This window comes from Parus major, chromosome 6 (genome assembly GCF_001522545.3).
Source record: "Parus major isolate Abel chromosome 6, Parus_major1.1, whole genome shotgun sequence".
Classification (NCBI taxonomy): Eukaryota; Metazoa; Chordata; class Aves; order Passeriformes; family Paridae; genus Parus; species Parus major.
Genome location: NC_031775.1, coordinates 16981283 through 16995705, shown reverse-complemented (window position 1 = coordinate 16995705; position 14423 = coordinate 16981283). Strand labels below are relative to the sequence as shown.

General features: G+C 37.8%; 1 protein-coding gene across 2 annotated transcripts in view; it reads left to right on the top strand.

Annotated features, from left to right (window-relative positions):
* The window catches only part of ADGRA1 (adhesion G protein-coupled receptor A1), a 258887-nt gene extending 245110 nt beyond the window's left edge, over window positions 1-13777 (top strand). For both annotated transcript variants that reach the window (XM_015633408.3, XM_015633410.3), the window contains 2 exons: window positions 6295-6390; window positions 9516-13777. In XM_015633408.3, coding sequence (XP_015488894.1) covers window positions 6295-6390; window positions 9516-10737 — 1318 coding nt within the window. In that variant the 3' untranslated portion in view covers window positions 10738-13777. The remainder of the gene's footprint in view (window positions 1-6294; window positions 6391-9515) is intronic.
* Window positions 13778-14423: the final 646 nt, after the last annotated feature.

Below are 14423 nucleotides of genomic sequence, written 5' to 3'. Positions count from 1 at the left end.
CCAGGGCAGTGGGCTGAAAGCAGAGACACAGAATGAATGTCCAGGGCAGTGGGAGGGGCATGGAGAGGGTTTGATAGGTGAGGCTTCAGATCTTCTAACCCTGACTAACATTGTCCCTCTTTATTGCCAGAAGAAGGGTATTTAAGCTCCTTTCTAATGGCCAATTTTAATCAAAAAACAGAGGTTAGTTTTGTCAAAGAGAGGCCTGGACATCTTAAGCTGAGCAAGCAAATCTCCAGACACCTTTCTTAATAATTTTTTTTACTTCATCTTTCTGTGGTTTAGTGTCTGCCTCTAAATGGAAAAGATTATACATATTCTCACGAGGACATTATGACAATTAGTTAATTAATGTTTGCAAAGCTCTTAAGTTGTAATAAGACCTAGAAAGAAGGGCTATATATAAAATAAATTAATAACTACCTGTCTAGTGACCTTTGTTTCTTCTGTACTGAGTGAAACGTCTTATGGGGAAAAAAAGTGGACTGTGTACAGGCAGTTAAAGAGAGTAACAATATTGACATATAAAAGGTGATAAATAGGGTTTTCACACAACCCTTACTTCTGTTACTTACCATTTAAAGCTTGACTTGCAAAAGTAGAGTTTGTCTTAGTATTATTAGTAGATTATTTTTCTTTTTTAATATGTATCCTCCATATTTAGATCTCCTTTGCAGACAGGAGAAATGCACTGAAGGAAACATAGGTTATTTCTCTTCAAAAAGGTCATTGAGAAAAAAAAACCTGGTATTTGTAAATACGTTTGTAAGTCAAGACTATCTGGGAATAGGATTTTAAATTGTTGGGCTTTTTCTTACAGGAAAAGTATATTCTCAGAATCCCGTCATTTCTAAAAGCCTTATTTTTATTTTAACAAAATTCCCAGGAAAAAGGACCACAAAATTATGTAATGCATGAAAAAATCAGGAAGAATAATTTGAAATCAGGCTCATAAATTCAGCTTTCTACAGAGCAGCTACTTATCTGTCTGCCTGCCTCCTGGGTACTTGAACTGTGGCATCTGGTTAGCTCTGAAGTTAATGACCATTTTCTATATGAATTATTTTCACAAAGATGTTAAAACCAAATCCCAGCTCAAGGAAATGGGAAAGTCATCTTGCTGTGACTCTTCTTTTATTTTGATGTTTATTTTGCACGTGGCTAGTCTTCCTGTATGGACTGTGCCCTAAATGTAAGTAGAGCTAGCCTGATAATTTTTATTTTTTTTTTTTGTACTATGGGTAGAAAAGGAATTAATGCTTCAGTGGTGTCTTTATATATATCTAACATGTGCCTTTCTAGATTTGTGCATGCAGAGAGGAATAAGGTTAAATATATGTACATTTTAATCAAGTAATATCTGCAATAAAGACTATTTCAAGCCTTTTAAATCACTTCCTGATACACTGCCATTTTGCCAGCCTCTGCAGAAAAAACCTCATGTAGTCAGTCTTGCATTACACCCATAGAGACAAGGTCTGGTCCCTTTCTGGAAAAATTCAGAGTCAAGGTTCTTAGTCTGGAAAAAATTTGGGCTAGAGAATAGCCAGATACTCAAGCATGAAATTTATCACCAGGTAGAGCTCTCCTTTTACTTGCTGACTTACTGAGTAACATTTATGAAAATAAACTTAGCAGAATATACTGCATGTTAAGTTATCAGAATGGATGCTGCCTGCAGGCTATTGCAGTCATTCTTGCTGACATTATCCTGTTTCTATCAGATTGGCTGTGTAGCTCCCAGTGCTTTGTGCTAGAGTTCACCTTACAAGAAGAGTTGTTGCCAAAAGGAAGCTGGAGAACAGTAAGGCAGGATGTCAACAGAGGGGCATCACCTCCAGCAGTGTCTGCTGCTCTGTTGGGGGGGTTGTGTTTGTGTTAGTGCATCTAATGAAAAATATTGTACTTGCTGGTCTCAGGCAGCCCCTGCAGCAGAAAATTTGAGGTTCTCTGTAATGTTCAAGGCATGTGATTCCTGCCCTTCAGGTTAGTGCCCATCAGTTGGTCGTGTCTGCCCAGCTGTTTTCAAGCTGTAGGTGTTGCTGCAGTGCAGCTGAGAGGTGCAGGCACATCCTGCTGAGGCCTACCAGGCTAGTTTTAATCTAATTAGCTTGGATAACAATGTTAGTGAAGATGTGATGGAATGAGCTTCTGTAAATAAATGTATGCTGATGTAAAAGCCTGCTAGGAATCATCAGGACATCCCTGGGTGGCCAGCAACAACAATGTACAATTCTGAAAACCTCTTCCCAAGGGCTGTTGAGGCAACGGCTTGGCAGTTGCTTCAAAGCCCCAAATCATCCCACTGATAGTTTATAGTTTTCCCTGTAAAACAGTTTGAAAATATTATATAAGTTAACTGCTTGTCAGGAAAACATTTTAGCTGGAAAAAAAATTTTAGTTTTCTCCCTGGGGTTTCCTAGTCTTTAAAGATTTGCATGCATGGCTATCATGACTACAGCCAATCTCTGTGTTGTCTGCCTTCATCATAACAGTCACATCACTGTTCTTCCTGCTGCATACAGGGTTCCAGTACTGGTAGTCTGAGTATCACTTGTGTGTGTTCTTGAATGGTAGAAGATGAAATTAGCTCAGGGTTACTGCACGTTCTTTTTTGAAGAGGAGACGGCCCACTGGTGTAATGAGAAAAATTAGAAAATTAACGCAGAAGTAGGAAAGTTAATTGGAAGACAAAGCTGGTTACTGAACTAAAGGATATAGACTTTTAAAGCTTTAAAACTCCAAGACAGTTGTAAGAAGAAATAGTAAATTAAAAGTAGGCAAACAGTATAGGAAAAAGATTTATCTTTTTAAATAAGAAAATATTCTTGGGGTGGAGGCAAAGATGGTTGAAAAGCATGTATTTTCTCAGTCTACAAGGTTCATGCTTCTGGTACAGCTTTATTAGTCCTTTAATGTGTGGATAAGTATTACTGGATAGGAACATCACCCCTTACTTTTCCACTTGTATGGCTGAAAGACACCAGAAGTTGGCTGCAGCAGCATAAGAAGCAGAAGCCAGCATCTCTCTGGTTACAACCCTTACACTTTAACTGGGCTGAAATATCTGCTCTGTGGACAAGCCCAGGTGCTGCTATTCCAAACATCAGTGAATATTTTATTAGGGATGCACAGGGAATAGCACTCACAGGCCCCTCCACAAGTCAGGGATTGGCAAGGCTCAGTGAGTACTGGGAAGACACCACCCTGATCAGGGAATCATTCACATAACTTTATGTCCATCTTGCCCCTGCTTGAACTGAGAGAGGGGCAGTCGGGTTTCTTGGGCTTGGAGACAAAATCCTGGATGCCCTGGTTTGCCCAGTCCCTTCATGTACAGTAACAGAGAACAGAGAGGTGCCTTGTGTGCAAACATGGGATGGGAGTTAAGGAGTCTCATTTCCTGCATGGCCTTGAATACCTTATCTCTTCTTGTTTTTTCATCAGGAAACAATATTGTTTATTGACCACACAGGGTGTTGTAAGGCTAAATTCATTCATGTTTAAAACCCTTTGATGAAAGGTTTCCTAGAAGTATGAAAAATAGCTATTCATTATCTATATTTTTGTCACTTTTTATTTATGTCCTATCAATTCTTCTGCAGCTTTTTCTTCAGAATTATTTGCTTTATCTGCATGAAGAAGAAATTGATAGCAAGTAATGATTACATAAAAAGTAATGTTTGAAAGTCTAAATTTATTAATTTCAAGTGTACTTCCTCACAACTAACATGTATATGAAACTTCTTGATCAATGTATTTTCTTTGGTGACTTAACAATATGGTCTTTCCTTCTTTTATATACTGTTTAAGGTATCCACAAGCTAACACAAATGGACAGGAGTATGCACTTCTGCTCTTACAATTAATTTAACTTCTGTATCTTTAATTGCATTTTCTCTTTGGTCTATTTCAATCCTATTCCTCTCTTGCTGACTTTTCTTCTATTTGACAGCTTTTATTTCTCTTCACCCTTCAAGAGTTCTGAACCCACCAATGAAGAATCATTTGTATACACTGTCATTTCTATTTGCTATTTTCCTCTTTTTTTCCCCCCCAGTGAGACAGGGCAGGCAGTGTGATGTGTGGGTATCAGGACAGTGCACCTCAGGTACACTGGAACATTTGATTTCACCTTATGTCATTTCTAGGATGTATTTTCTTGCCCTTAGCCCTGAGCCACAACAGGAATTTGGGTGGATTTTGCCACATTTCTGCAGCACTGTGTAGCTGAAGTGCTTCCAGAGCATCTGTTGCTACTGTTGTGTTCAGCAGCCTGCTGGAAGTGTGGGCTGTGAAGTAGCTTATCTAATACCCAAATGCTGGCTTGTCTGAAACTTTGGATAAGAATTGATTTATATGTATGTATCCAATCTGTAAAAAGTGGTGTCACTGCAAAAAAATGAAATTATAGGTTGCATTTTAGGTAAATTCTATGGTGTAATCACTTCAGATGAGTTCAAAGTGCAGTTTCCTGTACTTGCTTCAGTATTCCTATTTTTTCTGCTCCTTACTCTTTCTTAGATGAATTAGGATTAAGTTTTGTATGCCTCATTGCTGTACCCTAGTAATTTCCTGAATTTCAAAAATACCATTAGAAATGTCTTTGTTAAATATAATAATAAGCTATTAAGATAGATTATTCAACATGCTCAAGTCAAAAGATATTTACAATCATCAAACTGCAGTGAATGAATGGATTTTGTAGGAGGACAGCTTGTTCATTGGAATTCGTTGAGCTCTTCAGAATAAGCCAAGTTGAAGAAAAAATATATACTCAATGACTTTGAATTTATAAAATCTGAAGGGCTTCCTGATGAGCGCAAAATATGATTTTCTCTGGTCTGTTTACAGTTTAGACCATTAGGACAAAGATTGACTGTAAATGCTAAGAGGAAATTTTCTGAGTCCTGACCCATGATTCTGCTTTGGAAGGAGATGGGAAAAGAGATTAAGAAATTCTGACACTAATTCTGGGCTGGAATTAAATGCTGATCTATTTAATCTTACTATTGCTCTGTTTCTCTAAAAATCCTACCCCGAAATGACTGTGAAATTTCCTAATATTTATAATATGTAATAGAAAACTAGTGGCTAGATTGTGATCAGAACGTGTCCCACACCTTTCCAGGTTCCTCTTAGACCTGAGGGGCGTAGCAGCAGGGACTGGAAAGTGTCTGTGTCCCTGCTTCCACACCGAAGTGGCTTGAAAAGAAACTCATTTTGTCTGCTGACAGAGGAGCATTGCTTAAGCCAGGAAATGAGTCAGGATTTCAGAGAACCAGCTGAGCTCCTGGGTGCAGTGGAACATTTTCCTTTTGCCACTGAGCACCGTCGCCTCCAGCTGCAGGAATGGGGGCTGGTGCTCTCCAGCCCAGAGTCCACAGCGGTGGAAGTGCTGTGCTCCAGGCATCATTTTGTGTTTTGCTTATATAAATGGAAAATATGATGATGGTTCATTTTGCTGAATTTGGACATAGGCATGAAGGATGCCGATTCCGTGAGATCCCCTGGGATTTCTAGGTAGCCTAATGATGCTGCACTGTAATGGTGCTGCATTCAGTGGCCTTTAACCTGTGAAAGGCTGAGGAACTCTGTGCTTTCTGTCTTACAATACAAGTCTTTACAGAAAGACCAACACTTTTCAGATCTTGCTGAAGCCTTGGAAGCGCTCACATTTTAATGCAATTGCAAGGCTGGGTATTAAAGGAGTGAAGAAAAGGCATATTCAAAACCCTCCCAATTTCTTCAGATTTTTCCCTGTGGAGAAATAAATCAAAACATTTTACCAAGTGGACTGCCCCTTTTCTCTTTGGCTAACTGAGCTTCCTTTCTTTTGTCATGTGGGAGACATGAAAAAGTTTCTGTGATTTCACTGAATTTCCCTGGTAGCATTTGTATGTTAAAGTGAATAAAGGTTCTTTGCCTGAATATTTTTAATTAATGGTGTTTTCATATTTAATAACTATATAAATATCAAGGTGAGTGGAATAACTTTATTTAGTATTTAGGTTCTGTCATTAGACAGTATTTTGTTTTTCATATTGCTACATTTACTGAAATTATAAACCAAGTGTTTGTTAAAAGTGGGTCAATATAAACATTAAATATTAAGCTTTCTGCTCTTTGCTTCATAAGTACAGTTCTTATTGTGACAATAGTTCATTCTTTGCTTTTCTGGTTTTAGGGACTTGTTTAATATTTTAGCAATATTTTATTCCCAAAATACTTCAAGAATGTACAATTATTTAAAAAGTCAGGCAAGTTAAAATATCAGTTATTATCTCTCAACAGATTTTACCTGATTAGTGGTGGAGTTCCATTCATTATATGTGGGATTACAGCAGCAACCAATATCAATAATTATGGGATTGAAGGCAATGCACCATAGTAAGTATAAGCTACTATGATAAAACTTACAAGGAAGACAGATTCTGTTTCTTATCCAAATAAATGTAGCTGACTTTATAAAGGGTACAGGCATGCAATTTGGGATGACATCTGTTACAAAATTTTATTAAATATTAGCTGTGAAAGAGCAATGTCTTAATCTGGAGCTTGATGCTTCACCTCCACCAATTTGACTCCATTACTGGCAATACAATCACCTTTCATTTACAGATTTGCTCTCCATTTACATCTGAATAACTGAAAGATATTAAAAATACCTGATGAATATCATATCTAATGCAGCTATTAATTATTTAAATATTTTCATTTAATTTTCAACCTTGATTTGATATCCTTCTGGCAACTTAGAGCAATTTAAAAGTAATGATGTAAGAAAAGGACAAGTAAAAATCCCTTCCCCACTCCCTCCACTCCCATCCTTCCATAAAAACCCAAATATTTTGGATTTTCCCACCTGGAAATGTTGAAGTCATAATGTCTGGCAATCCTGTCATAATTCTTTTGTGTCCTTGTGAGTAGGTAGGTGTTTCAGTAGACCTCCACAAGCTCACCAGGCATCACATTGTCATTAATTCCTAATTCTTGGCATGAAGCATGAGGTATCCATAAGTACAGTAAGTCTTTCCCTAAAAGCCTAGCAGAAAGTGAATTAGACTGCAAAGTTAAATACAGTGTGTGTAACAGATCTGCATGGCAGTGACTGGCACACTAATGGATATTTCAGTACTCTGGCAGCACTAATGCTCTAGAGGACATCACTCTTAGTTACTGCTTTGAGCATCTATTGTGACACATTTGAAACTGGTTGTGTTCTGAGCACGAGAAGTGGCTGCCAAGGAGAATGGTTCATAACTGAGCATCTGGCTCCTTAAAGACATTTTTATAGGTAATTGAAATTTAAATTCCAGTAAGAAATCAGAGCATACCATGGCTAACAGTATGCTTTGCCTAGGGCGCAGCTCATATTTATATATTTATTCAAATTTATCCAATTAAACAGCCAGCTTATAATCAACAGTGTATTATAAAGCTCTATTATTTATGTTCATAGATATAAGACATTTTTCATTTTGGTGCAGTTACTGGGGTTCTACTTCTTTAATCATATTAATGTAGCAAATCAATACCTGCTGCCACCGTGTGCACAGAAAACAAGGGACAGATGAGGAATGGTTATAAGAATGAGTAAAAAGCTCCTAATTCAATGGCAACCCAGTGAGTTATGTGCCTTATTCATTTTTTATGGTATTAGTAAAGTAAATATAGATGCACGAACTTGAACTTTTTTTTACAGAATAGATTTTGTAAGTGATCCACAATGAGATTCTACTTGAAATAACAGCATCCCATGAGACTGTTCCACTCGGGAGCATTCCACTCTCCACTTTGCATCAAATATGCAGCATTCAAAAGTATTTCAAGTATTCACGTAGCTTTGTGTTCTCTGCTTACCCAATTAAATATAGGTGGTAATTTACCTATGTTTTCACAAATATCTTTCAGGGAACCTTTTCATGTGCCTGTCTAACAGTAAATTATATACTCATTGGAGTGTTTCTAAGTTCATGTGGGCATGTTTCTGTTTAAGGTTCAGATTTCAAAAATTCAAAGTCATTATTCTGCAGTTTCTTGCTGTAAAACCCCGTGGGACTGTCTCTATTTAGCTGAGAGGTTCTCAGCCTGGGAGAAAAAGTCATTCTACCCTTTTTATAGTAACTTGTAGATAATTCCTGGCTAGACAAGAATCTGATATCAGAAGTTTCCTCACTGGAACTGGAGGAACTGCAACTAATCACACACGCCTAAATGAATATGAAGTGTCACACAGTGTCACTTTTAGAGCTGGAATCATCATGACAGATCACCTGGTCTGTCTTTCTGACCCAGTGGGAAATTAGCTATATCCAAACCATTCCTGACAGTTATTTATCTGAGGTACTTTAAATGTTCCTGTAATGGATAGACCACATTTCATTCCAACAGCTTATTATCCTAATTGTCCTAACAGCTAATAAACTTTTAAAAAAATATAATTTAGATCTTTCTTGCTGCAGTTTAGGCCCATTACTTCTTGTCCAAGTCCAAGAGATAAAGTAACTTATTCCTCTTTCCAGAAATCCATGGAATATTTAGGATATAAGAACCTAGTAGCAGCTATACTAGGCTATCCTGCCTAGTATACAGTTGTCTGTCTGTAACCATGGCTAAAAGCAGATCATAGAGAAGACTCAAAATGAGACAAATATTCCTTTTCCCTCTAACCAATGTTTTGCCAGTTTCCATCAAGGATTAGTGTTTTCTTCTCCCATGTTTATTTGTATCCTTAGTACTTAAGCAGTCCTCTCATTCTCATGCTGTGAGCTACTTTAAGCTGCTCTAAAACAGTTATGGTGATATTATTTAAAGCCTAGAAAACCTTAATCATGCTACAATGGTACTATGCTACTAACATACCACAAAGAGACCATCAGTTTCCCTAATTTTTCTGAGGACATTCAAATTGACATGGATGAGCTCCTAGGAACTCCAGAGACAGTGCAGGATTCAGAAATGGCACGTATCTTTGAGGTCTGCTCACTGCTGAAAGCGGTGACAGTTCAACTGGAGGTCTTTTTTCAGCTTCTCTTGGTACTCAGGCTGTTGTTTGGAGAGAAGAGAATTCTACAAGAAAAGTCTCCAGGCTGAAGAATTTGTAGCAATGTTCATTGATACAAACCACTGAAATCTGTACATTTCTATTGCTCACACAGAGTGTATAAACTATGCCTCATTTGCTTTTTAATCAAAGTATTAGTGCAGACATTTTAATAATAGAGAAAAGGGTCGACATAAATGGTCTTATACTTCATTGCAATTCCAGAGTCTAAACTGACCTACATTTCTTGGAATTTTTCAATTTTAATAATCTGTAAATTATACCATATATTCTATTCAATTAGAAAGTGATGCCTCAGCTTAATTAATATTAAAGACAGACTCCCTCTCTCCACAAGTTGAACTTCTGAGATACTGTTGTGTCACACTAGTCAGACAACAGCCAGTTGCCCATCACATCTAATGTGGGCTCTGAAATGTTCTTGACTCTCTCTTCTTGTTGTTTTCAGTTGCTGGATGGCCTGGGAGCCCAGTCTCGGTGCGTTTTACGGGCCGGTGGCATTCATTGTGCTGGTGACCTGTGTTTACTTTCTCTGCACGTACGTGCAGCTGAAGCGCCATCCTGAACGCAAGTACGAGCTGAAGGAAAAGACAGAAGATCCGCAGAGAATGCCAAGTACTGACGTGGGCCATGGTCACATTACAGACTCTGTGTCCGTTCCCCAGGCAACCTGCCCCATGATTTCTTCTTCCTTATTGGAAAATGAGCATTCATTTAAGGCTCAGCTTCGAGCCGCAGCATTCACTTTGTTCCTGTTCACTGCCACTTGGACCTTTGGAGCGCTCGCAGTATCTCAAGGTCATTTCTTGGATATGATATTTAGCTGTCTTTATGGAGCCTTCTGTGTGACCTTGGGGCTTTTCATCCTGATCCATCACTGTGCAAAGCGAGATGATGTGTGGCATTGCTGGTGGTCCTGCTGCCCATCCAAAAGAAACACCTACTCTGTGCAAGTCAACGTGCGCCCGAAGGTCAACGTCAATGGCGACACCCAAGTTCACGCACCTTGTCTGCAGGAATCGCCATGCCCCAACAAGTCAGCTGTGTTTACTCACCCGGCAGCGAGCCACTGCAAACTCACTAACCTGCAAGCGGTTCAGAACCACGTTAACTGCCTGTCGCCCGTGACACCTTGCTGTGCAAAAATGCACTGCGATCAGCTGCTGGATGACGAGGCTCACATTCACGTCCACAACGAGGGAACCTTCAGACCCAACATGCACATTCACAGATGTCTGAAAAGCAGAACTAAGCCACGTTACTTCAGTCGGCACAGGTCAGCAGGGGAGAGAGAGTACGCCTACCACATCCCCTCGAGCATTGACGGCAGCATCCACAGCTCGCACACAGACAGTCCCCACAGCACACACGAGAGCCAGTCAGGTCACAGACGGGCCTGCTGCTCCAAGAGCGATCCGTACCCCACCGTCAACCAGCCCGAAAGCAGCGACGCGAGTACTGTAATATACAGCTGTGCTAAAATGCCAGACAGTGACACTGTGCACCACCCAGCTCACTTTGAAATGCACCCACGGACACAGTCATTGCCATTTAATACAACAAATCACAACGGAATTCTCAAGGGAAACATGCATGAAGCCATGATATACAGCTCAGATAGTACAGGAAATATCAAAACTGGCCCTTGGAAAAATGAAACTACTGTGTAGTTCGTGGGCCATCATAACGTGTGGGGTTTTTTTTCCCTAAACCGTCATTATCTTTGTTTTTATTCCATAATAAATACGGTGATACGTTTGCGTAGCTCATCAGTAAATTGTACAGGTTTTCATTTTCTTTGTAAGTGTCAAAGAGAGAGGGATAGTGACAGTTTTAAAGTGAAATTATTTTTAAAAGGAAGTTATATAATTATTCTGAAAGATAATGAGAAAATGAAGTCTAGACAATTGAATAAGAGAGGCAATATCCTTTTGTTATACAGAATGACATTTCTTTAAAAACATCATTTCCATTCATTGTTTTCACTTTTTTTCTTTAGTAACTTCAGACACTTTTTATAAACATATCAGCATCTTAAACTTTTACTTATTTATTTTTGTAGAAAAATATTATTACTGTGCCATGGATTTTAATCAGAAGTGGCTATGGTAGAAATGATAAACATGATTTTATAAAATTGCAGCTTTTTAGATATACAAAAGTGATACTGCCTCTTAAAACCTTCTGTAGCATATGGCCTGTAAAGTCATAATGTACAGTCTCTGTTCTGTCCTTTTTCTTGTTGGAGAGAAGTGCTAGGTAATGTCTCTGTTACATCCTTGGTGCTGTATTGGTTGTATTTTGCATGACATATGTCAGGATATACCATTTGCTGTTTTCTAGTGTTACATGTGTTTAAAAAAAGAACAAAAAAAAGTGTGGTACAAGGCTGTGAAAAACCCTATTGATATTAATCTAGAGCATTATAAATCTACAGGAGAAAAAAATCACTCTGCACTAGTTTAAGTGGCACAATCCTTTGTATAAGGTTATATGATAGCTTTGATAAGGGTCCACTCTAATGTCTTTACGGAGCATGCACTACTCATTGTATGTGGCACTGTGCAGTGTAATAGCAATTGTCTCAATAAGTTTTACACTTCTTTGTAAAGTATGCCTTTTAAACGAATCTGTAAGCTGTTCCACGGTAACCTTCCCACATCTGTTAAGGTAGAGCAGTTTTACCATTAACTCTTTGAGGACTACAGTTATTTTCTTAAAGTAGCTTATTCTAGTTCAGAGATACTGTATATATGATGTTGTCTATTTAGTTACATGATCAATGTAGTCCAGAGTTGCCAGGAAAGAGGAAGTTCAGTAATTTTCTAAAAACACACCTTCTTAGAATCCATCTATTAATTTCACTACTTGCTTTCTGAAAACCCATTTCCTCCCCTAGCAAATTTCAGATTGTCTTAATGCTTTAATGCAAATTTGACCTTCAGACAAGTTCTTTATGTTCATGATTTCTGCTGAATTGTAGGGCATTCCAGGGTCAGTAACATTCCCTATTAACAAGGTTCTTGGCAAGATTATTTTCATGTTTCCACGAACATCTGGACACAAAGCATCAACTCACTGTACAGAACTGCATCAGAATGATCACTGTAAGAAACAAAACTGCTTTTTACAAGTAGGGAGGGTGCAGAATAATAATAGATTTCAGAAAGTGAATGGGAGCATAGAGCTATGAGGAAAATGTCTACAGTGGAAAGTGAACAGTGCATGCAGAAATGAGAGAAAAAGCAGAAATTCTGTATGTTCTGTATTCCCATTCAGATGTTTCCTCCCAAATTGCCCTAAACAAGGACAGCAACACAAGAAAGTTTGCTATGTTGTCTCCACACAGACTTATGTAATTGCTGCAGGGAGGAAATAGAAAATTCCATTGAGAGACCATCAGTCTGTGATTCTTTGTGTCTATGTGGCAGAAATCTTGACCATACTTCAGCCCCATATTTTTCTGTTATTAGCAGTTTATTAGACTCTACCTTCTTTTTTTTTTTTTTTTAATATGTAGGAATAAATTTCCTAATAGTGTACATAAAGATGACAATTATAATTGTTAGAATGTTATAAAAACATGTAAGTCAGATGAATGTGTTCTGCAGTGTTGCAGGTGGGAATTAGTACTCAAAGGGTTAATGCTCAGTATCTGAGTGCAAGAAATCTTGTTTTTCTGTATTTTTGTAAATTTGAAATATATATTGTAAACTCCAGCAGTGCAATGTATCCATCTCAGATTGTGTATTTTTAAAAGGTGAGCAAGAAGAATGCACTAGGTGGTTGTCAAGTTTTAAGCCAATATTCAAGAGTTTCATGACTGCTTCTTTAGCTAATACAAAAAAAAGACAAAACACTGAGCTTTATTATGTATATGCTGTATATGCTTGAACTGTCTCTAAACTAAAATACAGTATTTTTCTTTGTTTGCATACCAAAATATTTTCTGTTTCATAATTGGTTTCTTTTAATATTACTTTTACTCATTCCACATAGACAGTGAGCCCTAAATAAGCATAGAGATAATGTGAAATCCACTTCTCTGTGTCTCAGCACTATGTATATGTATATTCTGTAAAATTGTAGGAAGTCTGTGGACCATTATGCAAAATATCACACACACACACACACAGAGCCAAGATGAAATACTCACTCTGCAAGAATCCACTCAGTAAGCTCCTTTATTCAGCTTGTGTTTTAATCACCTCTGTTATTTTGTCTGAGAGGCCAATTCCATCTTCATAATGGCTTACAAAAAAGTAAATAGGTGCTGCTTTCCACAGAATATCTTAGATGATAAAACTCTCTGGAATTCAAACATAAAATATTAAAACACTTTTCTTATTGTGTTAAAAATTAATTTAGTAAATATTTCTGGGCTAAATTGGAAGAGATGTGTTATGCAATAATCTGTTTGCACATTATTTTTTCAGAAAATAGACAGTATATCTACAGAGTAGGAGACATGATATTAAATAAATATAAAAATGTTTTGTAACATCAAAATTGACCAAAATGCTTTTTATGCTTTTGACTTTTTTCTTTTTTTTTTTTTCCCTTAAGATAAATGAGATCATTTCAATGCTTTGGAAGTCTGGTTTTGATTTATTGTGGGGTTTTGGTCAATTATAGTCAGTGAACCATTACTATTTTACCTGATTTTCTTCCCTATAAAAATAAAGTCAATGAAATAACCAGAGTATAAGAGATATATTGTCCTAGTAAATTCCTCACGGACACACATAACATATTTTAAAATCAGTTTTCATTTTGGTGATCCATTGAAAATAAAAAAAAAAAATGGTTGAACAGATTTTACTGTTCACTTTCTGTCCAAGATTAAGCAAGAGGAATTTCACCCAAAAAAAATATAATTTTCAGGGAATGATGCAATCAACAGAAATCTGAATAGCTGCTACCAGGATAAAACTATGCTCTTGCTGTAGTGTTGTTCTCTACATATAGAAATTCCAGTTTCCATGACTGAATTTGAAGTCTCATAGGCTGCTTACGAGAAGAATTCCTCCCAGCCTCATATAATGAATTCAGGTGTAAAAATAAAGCATACATTTTTCACATTATGTCTGGTCATATGTGTCGTTCCCAAGAAGTCTGGTGATTGTGTCTGCACCGATGTGACCGAGCAGTCGCTGTCAGTGGCCACAAACAGCTGTTCTTCACCACTCAGCTGCCTGCCAGCTACCCTGTGAGCACTGTGTCCAGATGTTAGCCCACCACAGCAGCTTCACTGGGGCTAGAAAGCATTCATCCCATCTGAACCCAAGCAAAGTCTGTGCTTAAAGCAAAATCAAGGCCACCTCTGATGGACAGCACAGGTAATCGGGCAGCCCTC